The following is a 17,614-nucleotide window of genomic DNA, read 5'->3' as shown; positions in this document are numbered from 1 at the left end:
TGAAAGCCTGGAATCTGCAAAAATCAGAGGTAATTTTACTACAAGTGTACTACAGTAAACTATAATAAACCAGAAATAAATTATATTTAATATTTTATTTTTTTCCTACTCTTATAAGTTGTCAGTAGCTTTTGATTGAAATGAATTCAGATATGCTTGCCAGAAACTACACTATTGATTGCATTATGATTAATACAATATTCAGGTAGTGGCAGAGAACAGAAAATTTGAATTTAGCTGGTACAAGTGAATGCCTATTATTTTTTGTAGAAAAAAAACAGAACACTTCATTGAACCAAAACAAGTTTTTTATTTTTCAAGTAATTATAAAATATAAAATTACTATGTTAAAATTTATCCTTACATAGAAGCTTTTTCCTGTTTTATTCCTAACATTTCCTGATGTAAAATATATACAGTCACGTGAAAAAGAGGGCACACTCTTTGAGTTCTACGATTATACATATCAGGACATAGTAAATATCATCTGATATTTAGCAATTCTTAATACTGGGTAAATACAACCTCATGTCATCATTTATTTTACAAAACAAAAGCCAAAATGAAGAAGCCATGTGTGAAAAACTAAGTACACCTTATGATTCAATAGCCTGTAGAACCTTTAGTGGCAATAACCTGAATAGCTTTCTGTATGAGTATCAGTCTCTCATATAGTTGTGGAGGAATGTTGGCCCACTCTTCTTTATAACATTGCTTCAGTTCATTGAGGTTTGTGGGCATCTGTTTATGTACATCTCTCGAGGTCCCACTACAGCATTTCAATTGAGTTGAGGTCTGGACTTTGACTGGGCTATTGCAACATCTTGATTCTTTTCTTTTTCAGCCATTCTGTTGTAGATTTGCTGATGTGCTCAGGATCATAGTCCTGTCGTATGACTTACTGTCGGTCAAGCTTTACCTGTCGGCAGATTTGACTCTAGGATACTTTGGTATTCGTGGTCAATTCAATGACTGCAAGGTGCAAAACAAGCCCAATTCATTACCCCTCCTCCACTGTGTTTGACAGTTGATATGTTTGTACCAATATGCTGTGTTTGGTTTTTGCCAAGTGACACTGTATTATGGACAAACATCTCCACTTTGGTCTTGACAAAAGGACAGAGTTCCAGAAGTCTCACAATTTGTTCAGATGCAACTTCACAAACCTAAGTCGTGCTGCAATATTAATTTTAGAGAGAAGAGGCTTTCTCCTGGCAACCCTTCAAACAAACCATACTTATTCAGTCTTTTTCTAATTGTACTGTGATGAACTAACATTTAACAAACTGAGGCCTGTAGAGTCTGAGATGTAACGTACATTTTTTTGCAATTTCTCTGACCGTTGCACCATCTGATCTTGAGTTGAAATTGCTGGGACATCCACTCCTGGAAAGATTGGCAACTGTCTTGAATGCTTTTCACTTCTGAATACTCTTCCTCACTGTAGAATGATGGACTTTAAATTGTTTGGAAATGGCCTTATAAGCCTTTTCAGATTGATGGGTGGCAACAATTGCTTCTCTAAGATCATTGCCGATGTCTTTACTCTTTGACACTATGTTAACACAAACCTTAATGGTGGAGACCAACAACTCCTAAAACTTCAGCTTTTATTGAGGTAGCCACATTTGCTGATGATAAATTGATCAAGGGCACGTGATTAGCAGCACATGGCTGCTACTTAGGCATGTCTATGAAAACAGTGTGTAATTAGTTTTTCACACATGGTTTCTCCAGTTTGGCTTTCTTTTTGTAAGATAAATGATGACATGGTGTAATATGTCAGGTGTTGTTCATCTGAGGTTGTATTTACCTACTTTTAAGAATTGCTAAGGACCAGATAATTTTTACTGTGTCCTGATACATAAAACCACAGAACTCAAAGATGTACTCCCCCCCGACTATATTAGCTAATTACACTTTATTATAAGAATGTAAATTGATAAGCTAAGTTTGAAGTTGGTGGTTTCCACAACCTGGGTAAAATAAAAAGTTCAATCCAGAATCTGAATGTTTAATTTGTACATGCAGAAGCTTGATCCAATACTAGGGACTGCTAAGTGACTGTTTTTACAGGGATTGTATAATGTGAAGGTTACAGAGAAAGCAATCATGCTGTACCTGTTATGTGGGTTAAAGAACACATCCAAGAAAAAAGACTAATTCTTGTTTTCTATGAGAAATCTAGAAATAAAATTTGAGTGGAAAGACATTTACCTAAAAATTATGCTATCCTTTTTCCTGCTTATTGGGTAGTAAGCTAATTTAAAATGATTTTCTTTGGCTTACCAGTTACAAATGTAGTTTAACATGATGTAGAAATTGGAATTTGATTTTGGCTTCTTGGCTTATTATCTACTATGACTGACCAGAATACAACAATAATTGACAAGTGAAAAGAGAAAGTAGTTCCAAAAAGGAAAAAAAAATGATTAAATTACATTGTAGATCAACAATACTGACTCTATGCTATAATGCAAAATACCAATTCCAATGTAATATTCCCAATGACATTTCTGTGTCCCACAGACATTTTCCTAGAAAATAAAAATGTTGGGTGGCTGGATATTTGATATTTTTATCTGCCTATTTAAAAAGGCAAAAGTTAAACTAAAGTGCAGCGATCATCTTGTGAAACTAATAGAATGGCATGGATAAGTTAGTTTGCCCAGTTATAAATGGTTATTTTATCACTGGATATATGTTCCATAACAGCGAAGAACATACCGTGTTTCCCCAAAAGTAAGACCTATCTCGAAAGTAAGCCCTAGCTTGATTTTTGGGGGTGTGCCTAATATAAGCCCTACCCCCAAATAAGCCCTGGTTTTGGGGCAAGGTGCAGAACTAAAAAATCAAGCTAGGGTGGAGGTTGAGGGATAGAGCTGCCCCATGCACCCCATTCCCATTTACCCTACCAGTAGGACTACTGCAGCCAGGCCTCCCACATCCCCGACATTTGTAGTGCCGCGTGGCTCATCATGCTGGCACCACCACTTGCAGCAGAAGGCTGCACAGTGCTTCAGGCCGTTTCCATTGCTCATGGCAGGAGGCCACAAGGTGCTTCATGCCATTGCCATTGCTCACAAGATGCCGCACAGCGCTTTGGGCCATTGCCACTGGCCCGAAGCACCGCATGGCCTGCCGCAAGTCGTGGCAACAGCCTGAGGCACCATGCGGTCTCCTGCAGCTGCAACAGTGCAAGTAATGGCAAGCAGCCGCTGAAGAAGTCAAGCAGCGGCACGACAGGTGCCAGGGTGTGGAAAACCTGGCTGCAGTGGTCCTAAGGTAAGACATCCCCCGAAAATAAAACCTAGTGCCTCTTTTGGAGGCAAAAAAAAAATAAGACCAGGTCTTATTTTCAGGAAAACATGGGTATATTCAAAACTTTATAGTCTGGGAATCCTAAGCACAATATCTATAAACTACTCACAGGTAGTGTGATTTAGCAAATTTGTGAAACCAAGAATTGAACAATATATACAAATATATATAAAAAACATCAACTACTAGATGAAGCCTATTTTTTATTTCAAGTGTTAATGGTAAAAAAAAAGTTCAGCACAGCTGTTTTATTTAAAAACGTGAAACTACGTTACTTTTTCTAGTTCAGCAGGTAAACACATGAACCCAATGTCCTTTAATGACATAATAGTTGAGAATTGTAAAATACATCTTATGAAGACCCGTAAAATTAAAGAACTAAATTTAGTGATTGTAAGAAATCAATATTCACAGCTTTAGTTTCTTTTTTCTTCCTCTTCCATCAGGAGTACCATCCAATTTACGTTTCTGTGTCTGTATCAGAAAAGAGAAAAATTGAGTCTCAGCTCTGAGAATTTTATTCATGACTTAAATTATTCTAAAGCTACAGTGAGGTTAAAAACATTTTATAATTTAATTTAATTTAATTTAATTTATTAATATTTCTATACCGCCCTTCTCACGAAGGACTCAGGGCGGTGAACAGGGCAAGAATAAAAAGACAGAATTACAAAAGTTAAAAAATAATTAAATACATGCCCACTAAAAAACAATTAATACATAGTAAAAAAACAAAACAAAAAAACCCCAATAAAATAACAATAAAAAACCCCACCAATCCCCCCTCAGGCCAGGCCGGCTTGTTCGAACAAGTATGTTTTTAGATCGCGGCGAAAGGAGCGAAGATCGGGCGCCATCCGGAGCTCAACCAGTAACTGATTCCATAGTACCGGGGCGCCCACAGAGAAGGATCTCCCCCTGGGGGCCACCAATCGACATTCTCTGACCGGTGGCACCCTGAGGAGGCCCTCTCTGTGGGAACGCACAGGGCGGAGGGAAGTTGATGCCGGCAGCAGGTGTTCCCTGAGGTACTCCGGACCCCTGCCATGTAGGGCTTTGAACACCATTACTAGTACCTTGAATTTGTTTTTCTTTGTATACCAAAATTATTATTATTATTTAAAAATAGTTTTCATAATAATATGGGAAGAGGTCTAGAAAAAATATTGCAAGGGCTATCTTAATCCTAGTCAATTCTATGCCACTTAGCATGAAACATTGAGGCAATGTAAAAATATGATTAATGCTACAAATTAGACTTAATGTGTGCTGTTTAAAATATTAGAAGAACTGAGAATTATAACTAATATGGATTCATAATCTTTTCCCATATACATTATCATTTATATCATTTTCTTTCATCTGAAGAAAATGGCCTATGAATCTTCACAGTTAAACACATTTTACTCTCACCAGAGGTTTAGGTCCACGTTTTTTCTTTTCTGCTTTCTCTTTTTCTTCTAATTCCATATTTTCTCTTTCAATCAAAGTGATTAAGGTATTACACCTTCGTTGTAATTCCTGAATCAAGAGCAAGCAGGACATTCAATGGTATAATTGCCACTACACAAAGAATTTCATACAATTACATTACGTTCTTTCTAATCATCTCCACTGTATAGATCCATGGTGGCAAACCTATGGCACGCGTGCCACAGGTGGTACACAGAGCCCTCTCTGTGGGCACGCACGCCGTCACCCCAATCCTAGGCCTTCAGCTGGGTTTTATAAAACCTTTTTGCTCTAGGCCTCCGCCACCATGTGCAAAAAAAAAAAAGGTTCAATCAATCAATCAATTTCAATTTCTCTTGGGGGAAAAAAAGATCTCGCAAAGTTGGAATTGATTGATTGAACTTTTTAGTCCCACCCAGGCTGCTGTTATCACCACAACCACACCCACCCAATGGGCCATGTGCACCCAACTGGCCACGCCCACCTGACACCCGACGATACATGTGGGTTTTAGGTTGCCGTTTGGGCACTCTGTCTCTAAAAGGTTCGCCATCACTGGTATAGATGCTTACTCGTGTAAGACAAACTTTGGAAAAATCTGTAGAATAAGCCCTCCAGCCTTCCAAACTAGTCATAGTTAAAACCCTACTTTGTCAACAATTTACATCTACTATATATCTGGAACTACAGTTCCATTTCTTGGGAATCATTATATTCAACAATGAGATAAGGGGGGAACCTCTTTGTGGGATGAAAATGAGGCAGAGAACAAAAACAGACAGTGTAGCCATTATGCTACTTCAATAGAAATGTCAGTGTCTCCTTTGGATTACAATTACATCAAGCATAGAATCTCTGATATCTTTGAATGGAATTATGTCCATAGTTAAGAACAAAATAGACTATTTGAAGTTCTCTGAGCTCGGTTGTTTGCTTGTAGACATTTCATAACCCAACTAGATAACATCAGCAATTTGCACACAGCAGCACATTCCTTTCAATATGCCTGCTTATTCTCTTGTAATGTCTTCCTCTTTAGCGAAATACAAAAATTAATTCACTTCTTGCTAATTATCTCAGTGCCAGAATGACTACCCCAAGAGAGGGACAATGGAAAAAGCATAGACGTTGTCATGTGATTTTTCACTTAGTGACCGCTTTGTGTAACAACAAAGCTGCCAATCCCAACTGTGGTTGCTAAATAAGGCATACTTTAAAAAACATTTTTTAAAATACAATTACTATGCTGCTTCAAATGTACAATTGGATGGAGACGTTTAGACACTCCTAGTTAAATTTTATGTTTCAGTGGAAGCTAGCACAACCTGTACCTGACACATTCATTCACACATTAAGCATGTGTGAATGGATACTTAATAATATTTTTAATGTTTATAAATTCAAAGTAATTAAAAAAAACTACAGTCATGCAGAAACCATTTCCCACAGCCAACTAAGCTCTTAAATGCTTTTGGAATTTCTTTCCACTCTTCCTTGCGAAATTCTAACTCAGAAACATTTTTTATATTCTTGAGTGCACTTAGATCTCCATAAGGATTTTCAATAATATTCAAGCTGGGGACTATGAAGATCAGTCTTACACCTTTTATTGTATTTTTGTTTCCTATAACTACTTCCTTTTCTATAGGTATTACCTGCTATGATTCTTATCATGGGCTTACAAAAATAGCCAATCGCCTTCTGTTTCAGAAGACGCTGGGGCGTTGTCTTCTAGGATATATTGAAATTTAGTTGAATACTTTCACTCACACAATATTTCTTGTGCCATAGGCTCCTATATGACTCCAAAGGAATAGTCAATCCTGTACCTAGTAGGTTGCAATATATTATTTTCATAAATTGTGTCATCCTTTCTTGTCCAAATTTATTGTATGCTTTGTGCCCAAACAGTTCAATGTTTGTTTCATCAGCATAACCAGAACACTTTATTTGAAAATATTTTAAGCTTATTTAGGATTTCTTTCAGCATTCCCTAGACAATGACTTTTGAAAGAAAATTGTCCCATGAGGGTAATTATATAAATAATATTTATACCATAGTCCAGTGGACAACCAGCTATTTTTCACTATAGGTTTTGTTATGTATTCATTCATTTATTCTGGCTGATAGGACCCTCCAATTAGTACTGATTGAATGACATATCCTCCTGATCTCTGTAATTCAGATTAAAACAGAAACTCCTCTCCAAAATACAATAAATTAAAAAATAACATAAGATATAGAAAAGCTGTACTGTGCTTATTCACCAGGGAGATAAATCATATTAATTTAAACAAATACCCACTATGAGAAAGAGCAACAGAACTTTACCACACTCCCCTTCCCATGTCCCTTTATAGGTAAAAATCAGCATTTATAATTGTACTAGGAAACTTCCAGGTAACAAGTGGTGCAAACAAAGGGGATGTTACTCCTCATAAATCAGGTTTCACTTGTTACTACCGGTCTAACATTTTTTGGTGAGAACATACAGGTAGTTCTTGACTTTATGATCATTTGTTTAACAATAGTTTAAAGTTATGATGGCCTGTCTTGCAGTCACATGATCATATTTTGTGACCTTCCCAGCTAGCTTCCAACAAGCCAGATTCATTTAACAACCATGTAATTCACTTAATGACTATGTGATTTACTTAACTACCACAGCGATTCAATAAACAACTGTTCATAAAATTGAGACTGGTCACATGATGACTCACTTAACATCATTTATTGTCTGAACTTCTGGTCCTAACTGTGGCCATAAATCAAGGACTACCTGTCAGAAATAAGGTTTATCTATACATAATACAGTTTTCTCTACTCACAAACTGGTTTGTTTTTTGTATTTTTTAAAAAAACAAAAAAACAAACAGAAACTACTACATACCATTGCAGTTCTAGACTTGAGGAACCAGTCAAATCTAAACTGGGGAGAGTTTCGAATACACTGTCTCAATTCATCGTAAACATTTTCTTTATCAAATCCAAGCTTATGAAGCATACAGATCAAAAAGCGATCTTCCTCTTCTGTGTAATTTTTCCCTTTGTTAGTACCATATGATATTCTCAGTTGGTGAAAAGGTGCTTTGTATCTGCCAATCTAAGAAAAAAACAAGCAAAGTGGCATGTAAAAGAATATACATAATACAAGCTCATTGGAAATTTAGCTAGTACGGTACATACTTCTAGAATCTAGAAGCAAAAAAAGTCTCTTAATTTGTAGATAATTGATTGATTAGTTTTACTACCATATCAACAATTTAAAACAAAAAATAAAATATAGGATGTAAGTAATAACATACATGTATGTTAAAACACAAAGAATCAGCATTCAGTAAACAATACCGCAATCTCAGAATACCCATATCTGTTCAATATAACAAGTCCTTTGATCAACTATAAACTTAACAGTTCTGCTCACAATGTATAGAGTAAGACCCAGGAGGAAATATCACAACCTGATGTTTAAATCCCAGTGGATTCTTGATCTGTAGAAAGCAGCCTCTCAAAAATTTAGACCTTCTTTCCAAATTTGAACATTGGATTAGGTATTTAAACTAATACATCTGGTCTTTGATGTATGACTAATTTGAGCCCAGAATTTTGATTGTAAATTGTTATGGTCATTAAGCAGGTCACCCTGCGACTTGGCTTGATTTTACAACTGTTTTTATGACAGTTGTTAAGTGAGTCACCATGATTGTCAAGCCAATCACATGGTCTTTAAGAGAACACCTACTGGTTAAGTGAATCAAGAATATCAAATCATGTTTTTGCAATTTTCTATCAGAAGGACTCAACAGCTGCATATAGTCTCTCAAATTCCTCTAGAATTTGCTATCAAATTAATATTTCATGAAGAATAGGACTATAATACATAGCTGGATAGTAATAATATTGATTGCATTAAATTATAATTAAATCTGTTTATAAAATAACATTTATTTTTACCCTGGCCTTTTATTTCAGGAATGCCAGCCTTGCCTCAGAAAAAGTTGCACTCCCCTTACTCCACACTCTATAACATTTTCCATGTGTAATGACTGCTATTCTTCTTTTGCGGGGGTGGGTGGGTGGGTGATATGTACAGAGGACTAGGAACAGCAATTCAGCACTTTAAAGTATTTCTAGAGGCATACAATTAAGCTAAGTAGGACCTGAAACTGAGAAGTACTAAAGAAAGGTTCCCAAACTTAGTTAACAAGAAAATATATGAACCTTATTTTATGAAATACGGAAAAAATAACAATAAAATATGATAGTATTTAAAAACCAATAGTAACATTTCTTAATATTTTACCATTTTTCTTCACGATACAACTTAAAAGGCAATTACCTTTGTGTCAAGTGCTTTTTTAATACTAATTCTCCTCTGAATTCGAGCTTCACCTCTTTCAATTTGCGCCATGATCTTTTCTATGTCCTGAAGCTCATTACATCGTTCCCAGAAAACAGCTGAAGAAAGTAATCTATTAGTTTTGTCTCACATGTTTGCAAAGTAAATCAAGTATTGTTCAGTTTTGTATTTTGATTTCTCTTTAGATCTAACATAATTCCTTCTTATATCAAGTCAGCATAACATGTCAACTGGCTTAAGAGGAAGCCTTTGTCTTCCCAAAAGATGACATTTGTTCTGCTTCAACCATTTTGTGGTAGATCTGTTAGTTTAAGATTGTCATGCTGCATGAACCACATTTGCTTAAACTTACTCTAACATTCTCTTGTATTTACCAGAAGACATTGCTGGGTAGTCTACTGGATCACCCAGGAATCTTTGGCAAACTCAATGCAGAATGCAGTATGTATTCAGAAGAATAGTGATTTCTTCCTTCTTCCTGAGCATACCATTCTTTTGTGATATTTTCCTTTTTATAAAAATTTTATTAATTTTTAAGAATTACGGTTAGTGCTTAGTAAACAACATGTTGTCTGGGTTCAGATATTTAACATTAACTTCTTCAATATAAATCTGTTCAATACTACAAATCCAGAATTTTTTCAGTATCAATTCATAAATCAATAATGTCAATTCATTAATCAACATCCTGTTTTTCGTGCTCTTGCTAAGGTTTGATTTCCCATCAATATTTGAAAAATCTTTATCAGTTACGATTTTCTCAATATTAATTGCATTTATATAGCTAAGTTTTATTCATATCAATCCTCTTCTTATCTTCATATTTCCCATATCAAAAGAAAAAAAATGCTATCTTAGTTCTAAATCATATCTTCCATTATAAAAATCTAATTCTATCTAAGGGTCATCCGTTCTTTTAATCTTATTCAAACAAGTATTTAAACATATAATGCCCCCTCTAAAAGGTCAAATCTTCTGCTTGTTAAATCTGACTCGCTTTCTTTCTTTGCCAAATAGCTTTCTAAGCCAGGGCAATTAGATTGTCCAGGAATTTTCTTTCTATTTTTGTAAAAATTGCTTGGCACAAGGAAGACAATTTAGGTAAAGTATTTTGCGGGGGGCAGGGGGGATTCCGCCCATTTATATTCCTTAAACAACTCCCAGTTTCTTTCTCGCTCCATTTCTCTTTTCATTCCCTGTCTCCCAAGTTGTAATATTTCCCCTAACAGCTCTATATTCCATTTTTAAAAATCTTCTTCCTTGCCATCAGATATATTTTGCAACCTAAGGGCTGAAAGGTCTTTTGTATTTTCATTGTTATAGCTAAGTCTTGCAGTATTTTGTTTTAAATTTGGATTTTTAACAAAGAATTAAAAGGAGACTGGTATAGCTATTTCAAGCTGCTTTGCTCTCATCAGCCAGCCACACCCTTCTGAGATTCGAACCTGGGCTGCTTGCACATTAGGCAGCTGTGTTAATCTCTAGGGCACAGGCTCTTTCTCACTTTGTCAGCTATATCAAGGAAGGGAAGAAACCAGGGGAGGAGATATGTCTTGAGTGTTGTTTTTTTGATGCACCCTGTCGACCCAAATATGGGGAGAAGGAATCTTTTGCCTGTATCAGCCCAAACTAGGGCCATCCACAGGCAGCAGGCGCTAACTGCGACAATCATTTTTATATTAAATTTGGATTGCTAACAAAGAATTAAAGGGAGACTGGTATAGCTATTTCAAGCTGCTTTGCTCTCATCAGCCAGTATTTTGTTTGTACATAGTCGTTTATATTTTCTTTCTTTTATTTCTTCTATCTCTAAATCCATTTCCTCTGCTTCGTCTTCTGATTTCTGGATTATTTGTTCATACTTTGTAGTCGTTATCTGGGAACTTTCTAGCTGTAGATTTAATTTGGAGATTTGCTCATTTATATTGTCTAAATTGCTTTTAGTCTCATGATTTCTTTTTATGTCCTCTGTATTCAACAATTTTTTGGTGAATTAGTTGTAGGATAGAATATATTTCTTTCTGAAAGGTGTTTGTTTTTTTCTTGAGCATCGTCTAGTACACAGGTCTGCAACCCGCGGCTCCGGAGCCGCATGCGGCTCTTTCAGCCGTCTCCTGCGGCTCCCAGTCCTCTGCCATGTGCAGTCCACAAAAAAAGGAACTAAAAAGTTCAACCAATCAATTCAAATATGCAGGGTAGGTACATATCTCGCCTTGGCTCCACTCTTCAGTCAAACCCTGTTCTGCACATGCGCGCATGTACGCGCATGTGAACACATTTTTGCAGCTCACAGTTTTTCCTTTTGTGAGAGAACCGGTTCCGAGTGGCTCTTTCACTGTTTCAGGTTGCTGACCCCTGGTCTAGTATCACCAGCTTCAGTAAGTGTAGATCAAAGTTTCCTCTAGTTTTCTGGTCTTTATATGTATCCTTTATAATCCAATAGATTCCAAAGTATAGGTTCAGTCATGAAAGCAATATTTTATAGTGATCCTTTGTCTCAAGTATCCAAAAATTGTCAATCAGGCAAGGTTGTATTCTACAATATTCAAAGTGTTCAAAATGTTCAACCTCTCTGAAAACAGCTCAAAAGTCTTTCCCAGCCAGGCATAATTCAAGGTCAAATTTTTCTTTCTCTCCCACTAGCTCTTAAAAGTTAAAAGTTCAAGCTCAGTAGGTATTTATAATCCAAGAAAGTAATGTGATAAGTATGTGAAAATATTTTCCTTTATTGCCAGCTGTTCTCCTGAGCTAGGAATAACCAAGCAGCTAGGAAGCAAACTGTAGAGCTATACACAAACCCACCACTAGATGTCATTCAAAGTCCATTTTCCACTCTTAAAACAAAGGATTGATTTCTTATATTTCGCCTCAGTTTTTTTAAAAGAGAAAATCTTAACAGTTAATTCAGTTCTCCAATTTATCAAAATTGTAGCTTTTTGTTACTTCCACTTCAGTGTTGTATGTTTCTGTCCCTCATAACATTAAAACGCCGCTTCCGTTTACATTCGGAGATTTAGCTTCTTGGGAACCTTTCTCAGGAAATTTGTAAAATGGTAAAGAAAGGATCAATATTCTCACCCAGTTCCAAACATGCTGCTTATGATGTGTTAATTGGTGCTTTTTTCTTCTTCAGTTGTCAGCAGCTAATGGCTGGTCACAGGAATGTAGCCAGTCTTTCCCCTGCCGGTTTGGAGGGCTTTCCTTGGATCGATCTCTCCATGATCAACAAGGCACCCCTCCTCTTCTTTGCCCCTTCAGGGTAATTTTAGGTCCTTTTTAGGGCCCCCGCAGGGCAAAATAGGGCACAGAAGGCAGAGCCCTGCATTCCTGTCCCACTGTGACACAAACCAGAAGTCCTTTTGTGGTATTTTCCTTATGAACACTGATAAGAAAAAATACAATTGTGGCCTGCAGATTTTGTGCTTTATATCCTAGGATTCCTTAAGTTCGGCAATGGATTTGTCACCTTTTTATTTTGATGATCAACAACCCTTTTTCTAATGTTTGAAGAGACTTTTTTGATTTACTTCCGTAAGCCTGTCATAAAGCACAGCCTCGAACAGTGACAACTGATTTGTGTGTATTTTAAAAGGGATGGTCCTTCAAGCACCTGATTGTTATCCCACTGCTGGAACATCTGACTCATCTTACCCCATTAAGAGAGTTGATTATGATTATCATACTTTCTTTTCCAACAAAGAGTGTGAAAATTAGCTCAAAAGAAGATACTATTAGAAAGACTTAGATAAAGCTTTTATAATATGGTCATAATGCTGCAAGACTACATATAATTCTAAAGCCTTCACATACTTTTATGTTCTTCAAAAGAAAATCAGATGGAATATAAAAGAAAAAGATGCCTATATTTTGGCCTGCTGAACTTGAGCAGATGGATGGACTGTGCCTGGTGTTGGGCCCTATGATTTTGAGATTCAGGATGTCTGAATCAGTTGCCTGAAATCTCTGATTCTGAAATCTCCAGAATCAATAGGCAAAAAGAATGTATACCCACACTAAGGTTTGAAAATCATAAATATAATATCATTTTTCCAAGTTTTTTTTTTTTTTGATTAATGAATAACTTTGGGTCAGTTGGCTAGTTGAATGCCAGCTTTTGAAAAAGCAAAATGAGTTTCTTTTGCACATATGTGCTCATTATTGTAATCTATATATTCTATTTATCTCCTTAGTTTGTGGAGTGATCAGTATGCACTTAAAAATGCACAAAAGGTTCTATGGTGCTTGGCCTGTTAAGGCTTAAATTGTGTGCATGCAGTGTTTGTGCTCATTCTCCCAGAAGAAACTGATAATTCTTCTGCAGATTTTTGGCAGCAAGCCAATGAAAGAGGGGCAAGAAGAGCAAATCAGCAAGTTAATCTCCAAATGTTGCTTTATTGTTTATAATAAACTACTATTTTACTGTTTACTTTGTACATTTTAATGTTATATGTATTATGGGTGTTTTATTGTTTGTAATCTTACACATACTGTGGAAATGAATAAAGTGAAAAATGGCAGCATGTAGAGTTAAAAATTAAATCAAATTTAGGATAGAAGGAGACAGTTCATGTTCCCAATTGTATACCAAGCTTGGTTCAGAGGTATACAATTTAAACATTTACTTTAAAATATTGTGAAAAAAACATCATTTGTGTTAATGGACATTCATTTCCCCCCTTCCCTTAAAGGTATAATTGTTTGAACCTGCTATGTGCACGTTCTCTGCTGTTACTCTTTTTCAAAGAGAGCCAGCCCACTGATCTCTCCTCACATTACTTTCAATTAGCACCTTTCAAGGCAAAGGAAAAAGAATGAACTTAATTTTAAGGAAAGTAGTACAAGAAGGTTAAATAAACACCCCCATAACCGACTTTTCAAAAATATTTTAAATTATGTACCCTGCCAATTTTTATGCAGCATAGTTTACTAGTAGCATACAGCCCATGATGCTATCCTATTATATTGCAGTCCTGCAATTAAAGGAAGCAAGAGGAAGTTGGGGTCTCTCTCTCTCTCTCTCTTTCTCTCTCTCTCTCTCTCTCTCTGTGTGTGTGTGTGTGTGTGTGTGTGTGTGTGTGTGTGTGTGTGTTACCAGTGTTTTATTTAAAAATCTGTGGTTCTTGTTTTCACAAAACCTCAACACTTAAAACTGGTTCAAACTATGTTATGTTTAAAAGCAGCATCTTTAAAATATTGCAATAGTATGTTCCAGCAGGGTATTTGGTTTCTTCTGTCCTGTCCACATCTTAATTTTTATCAATGTTGTTTGTCCTTTTGTGAAGTTATGTTAGTTATAAATATCATATCGTAGATTCAGGATCAAACACATACATTACATTGAATCTATTTCATAAATTATAAAACTTCTTTTAAATAACAGATCTTGCTAAACAACTTCAACTGTGCATTAATTATTTTACAGTGCTTCAAAACAACCAGCATTATTTGTCTACAATGTGTATGTTTTTTTGCAAATATTCAGAAAGTACAAGCATACACATCACTTTCATCTATCAAATATTTCCTATGATTTTTAGCACTTTCTCCTCTTTATTCAGTCCAACAAATTCAGCAATTTGTTGGACTGAATTTTTCTGGTAAAATGTTAGCAGGGTTTGTATAGGTGGAATTGCACAGAACTCTGTTTATGTTGTCATGAACACAACTCTAAGGATTCAACCACTATATATGTCTCACTAAACACTGTATCAGACTGGATTGAGAGTATACCTAATATAATATTATTTAAAAATTTAAAATGGTGTTACCAGAATATTCAATGACTTCCTCTGGAGTTTTTCCTTCTACTTCTCGAGCTATATTTTCAATGTCATCACGACCCCATTTTTCATTAGCTTTAATGAACTGATTGAAATCTCTTTTATTCCAATTTGTAAAGCCCTTGAAAATAAAAGAGTAATAAAGAAATTGCTTAATAATACTATCCTTCTTTAATAAGACCTGGCTCAGTTGGGTTGAGCCACGTCAAGCTAAAGCTTGAAAAATTACATTAGCCAGTTGAGGATAAACTGGATTCTTCTAAGAATTTTTAAACTTGTTCCATAAACATGGATAAAATTTAGAACTAATGAAGTCTGAAATTCTTACCTCCCTAGCTCGTAATCATAAATCATTTATGACTGAATAACGATCCTCAATTTCATTAAAATTCATTCAAGCTATAGTCATTTTCATACATTGTACTGTACATACAGCATGTACATGAATGTTCGGTAATGTTCTAATCAAGTTGTAAACTTGATTAGAAGAAGTCAGCTGTACCTTCTTGGGGGGAAATGCCCGCAAACAACTTTTCTCTTTTCTGGATTTCAACTCAAGACAAGGGCACAATAAATATTTGTTTATGGCATTTCTAAGCTACTGTATCCAGCAAGCTCTGGCAGAAGCAATCTATGAATGATGCAACTGAATTAATTTGTTGAATTTATTCAATAGTATTGAACAGTATTTAAAAGTAATAAAATTTGTTTCAATATTTTGGACTGCAAGAATAATGCATCATGCAATATAAGGCGAACTAAAACCACAGTAGTCGATGGAAGTCTTAAGCCAATATTATTCTGACTCATGAAAAAAAAGAAAGGCTAATATAGAAAGTGCAGTTGAACAATTTGAAGACAACTGGGGAAAAAGGAGCCGACAGAGAATGTGACTATACTGACTAAGCTTACAAGATGCAATTACTGACAAAACAATGTCCATCAAATTAGTCATCAATTGCTGAACAAAACTGGATTTCAATTTTATATTCTTTTACATTAAGAACACTTTTTCCCTTAGTACCTACTAGAAAAGGAATGAAGGATAGTTTATAATTTGCCAAACAGGTGGGGAATACCTGAGTAAGTAGCTTTTCCTTTTCATCTAGTTCTTCTTCATTAAGCGGTTCAGCTTCATCAATTTTAATTTGTTCTTCCTTTTGTGTCTGAGCTGCATTTGGCAAGTCAGGATTACGAGGTACCTAAAGAATTTATATTTCTATAATCATATGCTCTAAAAACATTATAGCGTTTACTCAAAACATGTGGTTTTATTGTCACATAGTAAAATTTTAAGAACTTTTTAATATTTCAACCTGAAAAAGTAAAATATGGATAACTAGTACCTTATATCCAATAGTTTTTCTGTAATAAAGAATTTCTTTTTCTAACAATTCAAACAAACGTGGAGGAAAGAATTGGAAATCCTGAACATTAGGCTGTTTTGGAGGTCGCGGGGCCTTTAAAAAAAGACACATTGCACTGTAATCATAATCACTTCAGTAACAGAAGTTAAGCAGCATTTAATTTCCACATAAAATACAAACTACTTCCATATTTTGCTATTAGCCCCCCTTCCCACTGACAGATACAAAGATGTATTTAATTGTTAATTATTCAAAGAAAACTCTTTAATCTCTATATATACCTGAGTGGTTTAATTTCCAATTCTGCTTGATTTATTTTCACTGTTTGCTATTATTACAAAACAAACTATTTGTTGCAAAATGGAAAAATAAACAATGTAGTGGTAGTTGAAACAAAAAGACAGAAAAAATGATGACAAATGCAAAGCATATATTCAGAGACACATATACACATATAAAAATTCTAATAAGCACTTCAGTGAATGGAACTGATATGTTAATTTTTTTAGAGGAACAGGAATCTGAGTTTACAGGGAAGAAGCTTGAAAACCCTTTTTTAATTCTAACCTTAATCACTGTCTGAAGACATAGTTGGAAACAACTTTCATAAAGAGTACAGATAAATCTGCTTAAAAAAAATAAAAACAGCCTTAAATAATTTATTATTCTAAAAATTTCATCAACACTGATATGTAATAAAACATTTTAGGAATAAATATACCAGCTTTTCTTCTAATTATTTTATTTATTTTATTTTATTTTAATCCCATTTATATCCCGCCCTTCTCCGAAGACTCAGGGCGGCTTACAATCTAAGCACAAATCAAATGTGCTTAGCAGTAGCCTTCATTCTATGTATATGCCTGCTTATTAGGGCTTTCGCCCCCCCCCCCAAGCGGCATTATTACAAAGTCAGCTTAATTACCCCCAACAATCTGGGTCCTCATTTTACCTACCTGGGAAGGATGGAAGGCTGAGTCAACCTTGAGCCTGGTGGGATGCGAACCTGCAATAATTGCAGGCAGCTGGTGTTACTTAAGGAGGCATTAGCCTACTGCTCCACCAAGGCTCATAATAAGGAAAGTGTATAATTCTTCTAATTATTCTATTTTTAACAAGTTTCAATAACTCACCTTTGGTGCTTTTGGTTCACTGACACGAAGAGCTTCTCTAAAATAAGCATCAACAGCATAGTTGGCTTTCCTTTCACGTTTGGGTGGCTCGATCCACTCTGTGAATGCCATCTGCAACATGTTGTACTTTTTTAGAAAATTATACGGAAACATCATGGTTGTAAATGGACAGTAAAGTTAACATATTGAAGTAAGAGAAA

General features: G+C 35.5%; 1 protein-coding gene across 1 annotated transcript in view; it reads right to left on the bottom strand.

The window, feature by feature from the left end:
- Positions 1-17,614, bottom strand: part of SMARCA5 (SNF2 related chromatin remodeling ATPase 5) — a 56,031-nt gene that overhangs the window by 18,705 nt on the left and 19,712 nt on the right. The window contains exons 17-24 of the mRNA XM_083367767.1: positions 17,415-17,525; positions 16,261-16,374; positions 15,994-16,116; positions 14,903-15,035; positions 9,114-9,232; positions 7,665-7,877; positions 4,735-4,842; positions 3,734-3,795 (exon numbers count right to left, since the gene is read on the bottom strand). Of these exons, the coding sequence (XP_083223893.1) occupies positions 3,734-3,795; positions 4,735-4,842; positions 7,665-7,877; positions 9,114-9,232; positions 14,903-15,035; positions 15,994-16,116; positions 16,261-16,374; positions 17,415-17,525 (983 nt within the window). The remainder of the gene's footprint in view (positions 1-3,733; positions 3,796-4,734; positions 4,843-7,664; positions 7,878-9,113; positions 9,233-14,902; positions 15,036-15,993; positions 16,117-16,260; positions 16,375-17,414; positions 17,526-17,614) is intronic.

Source organism: Vipera ursinii, assembly GCF_947247035.1.
Source record: "Vipera ursinii genome assembly, chromosome: 7".
Taxonomy (NCBI): Eukaryota; Metazoa; Chordata; class Lepidosauria; order Squamata; family Viperidae; genus Vipera; species Vipera ursinii.
This window is presented reverse-complemented; position numbering and strand designations above follow the sequence as displayed.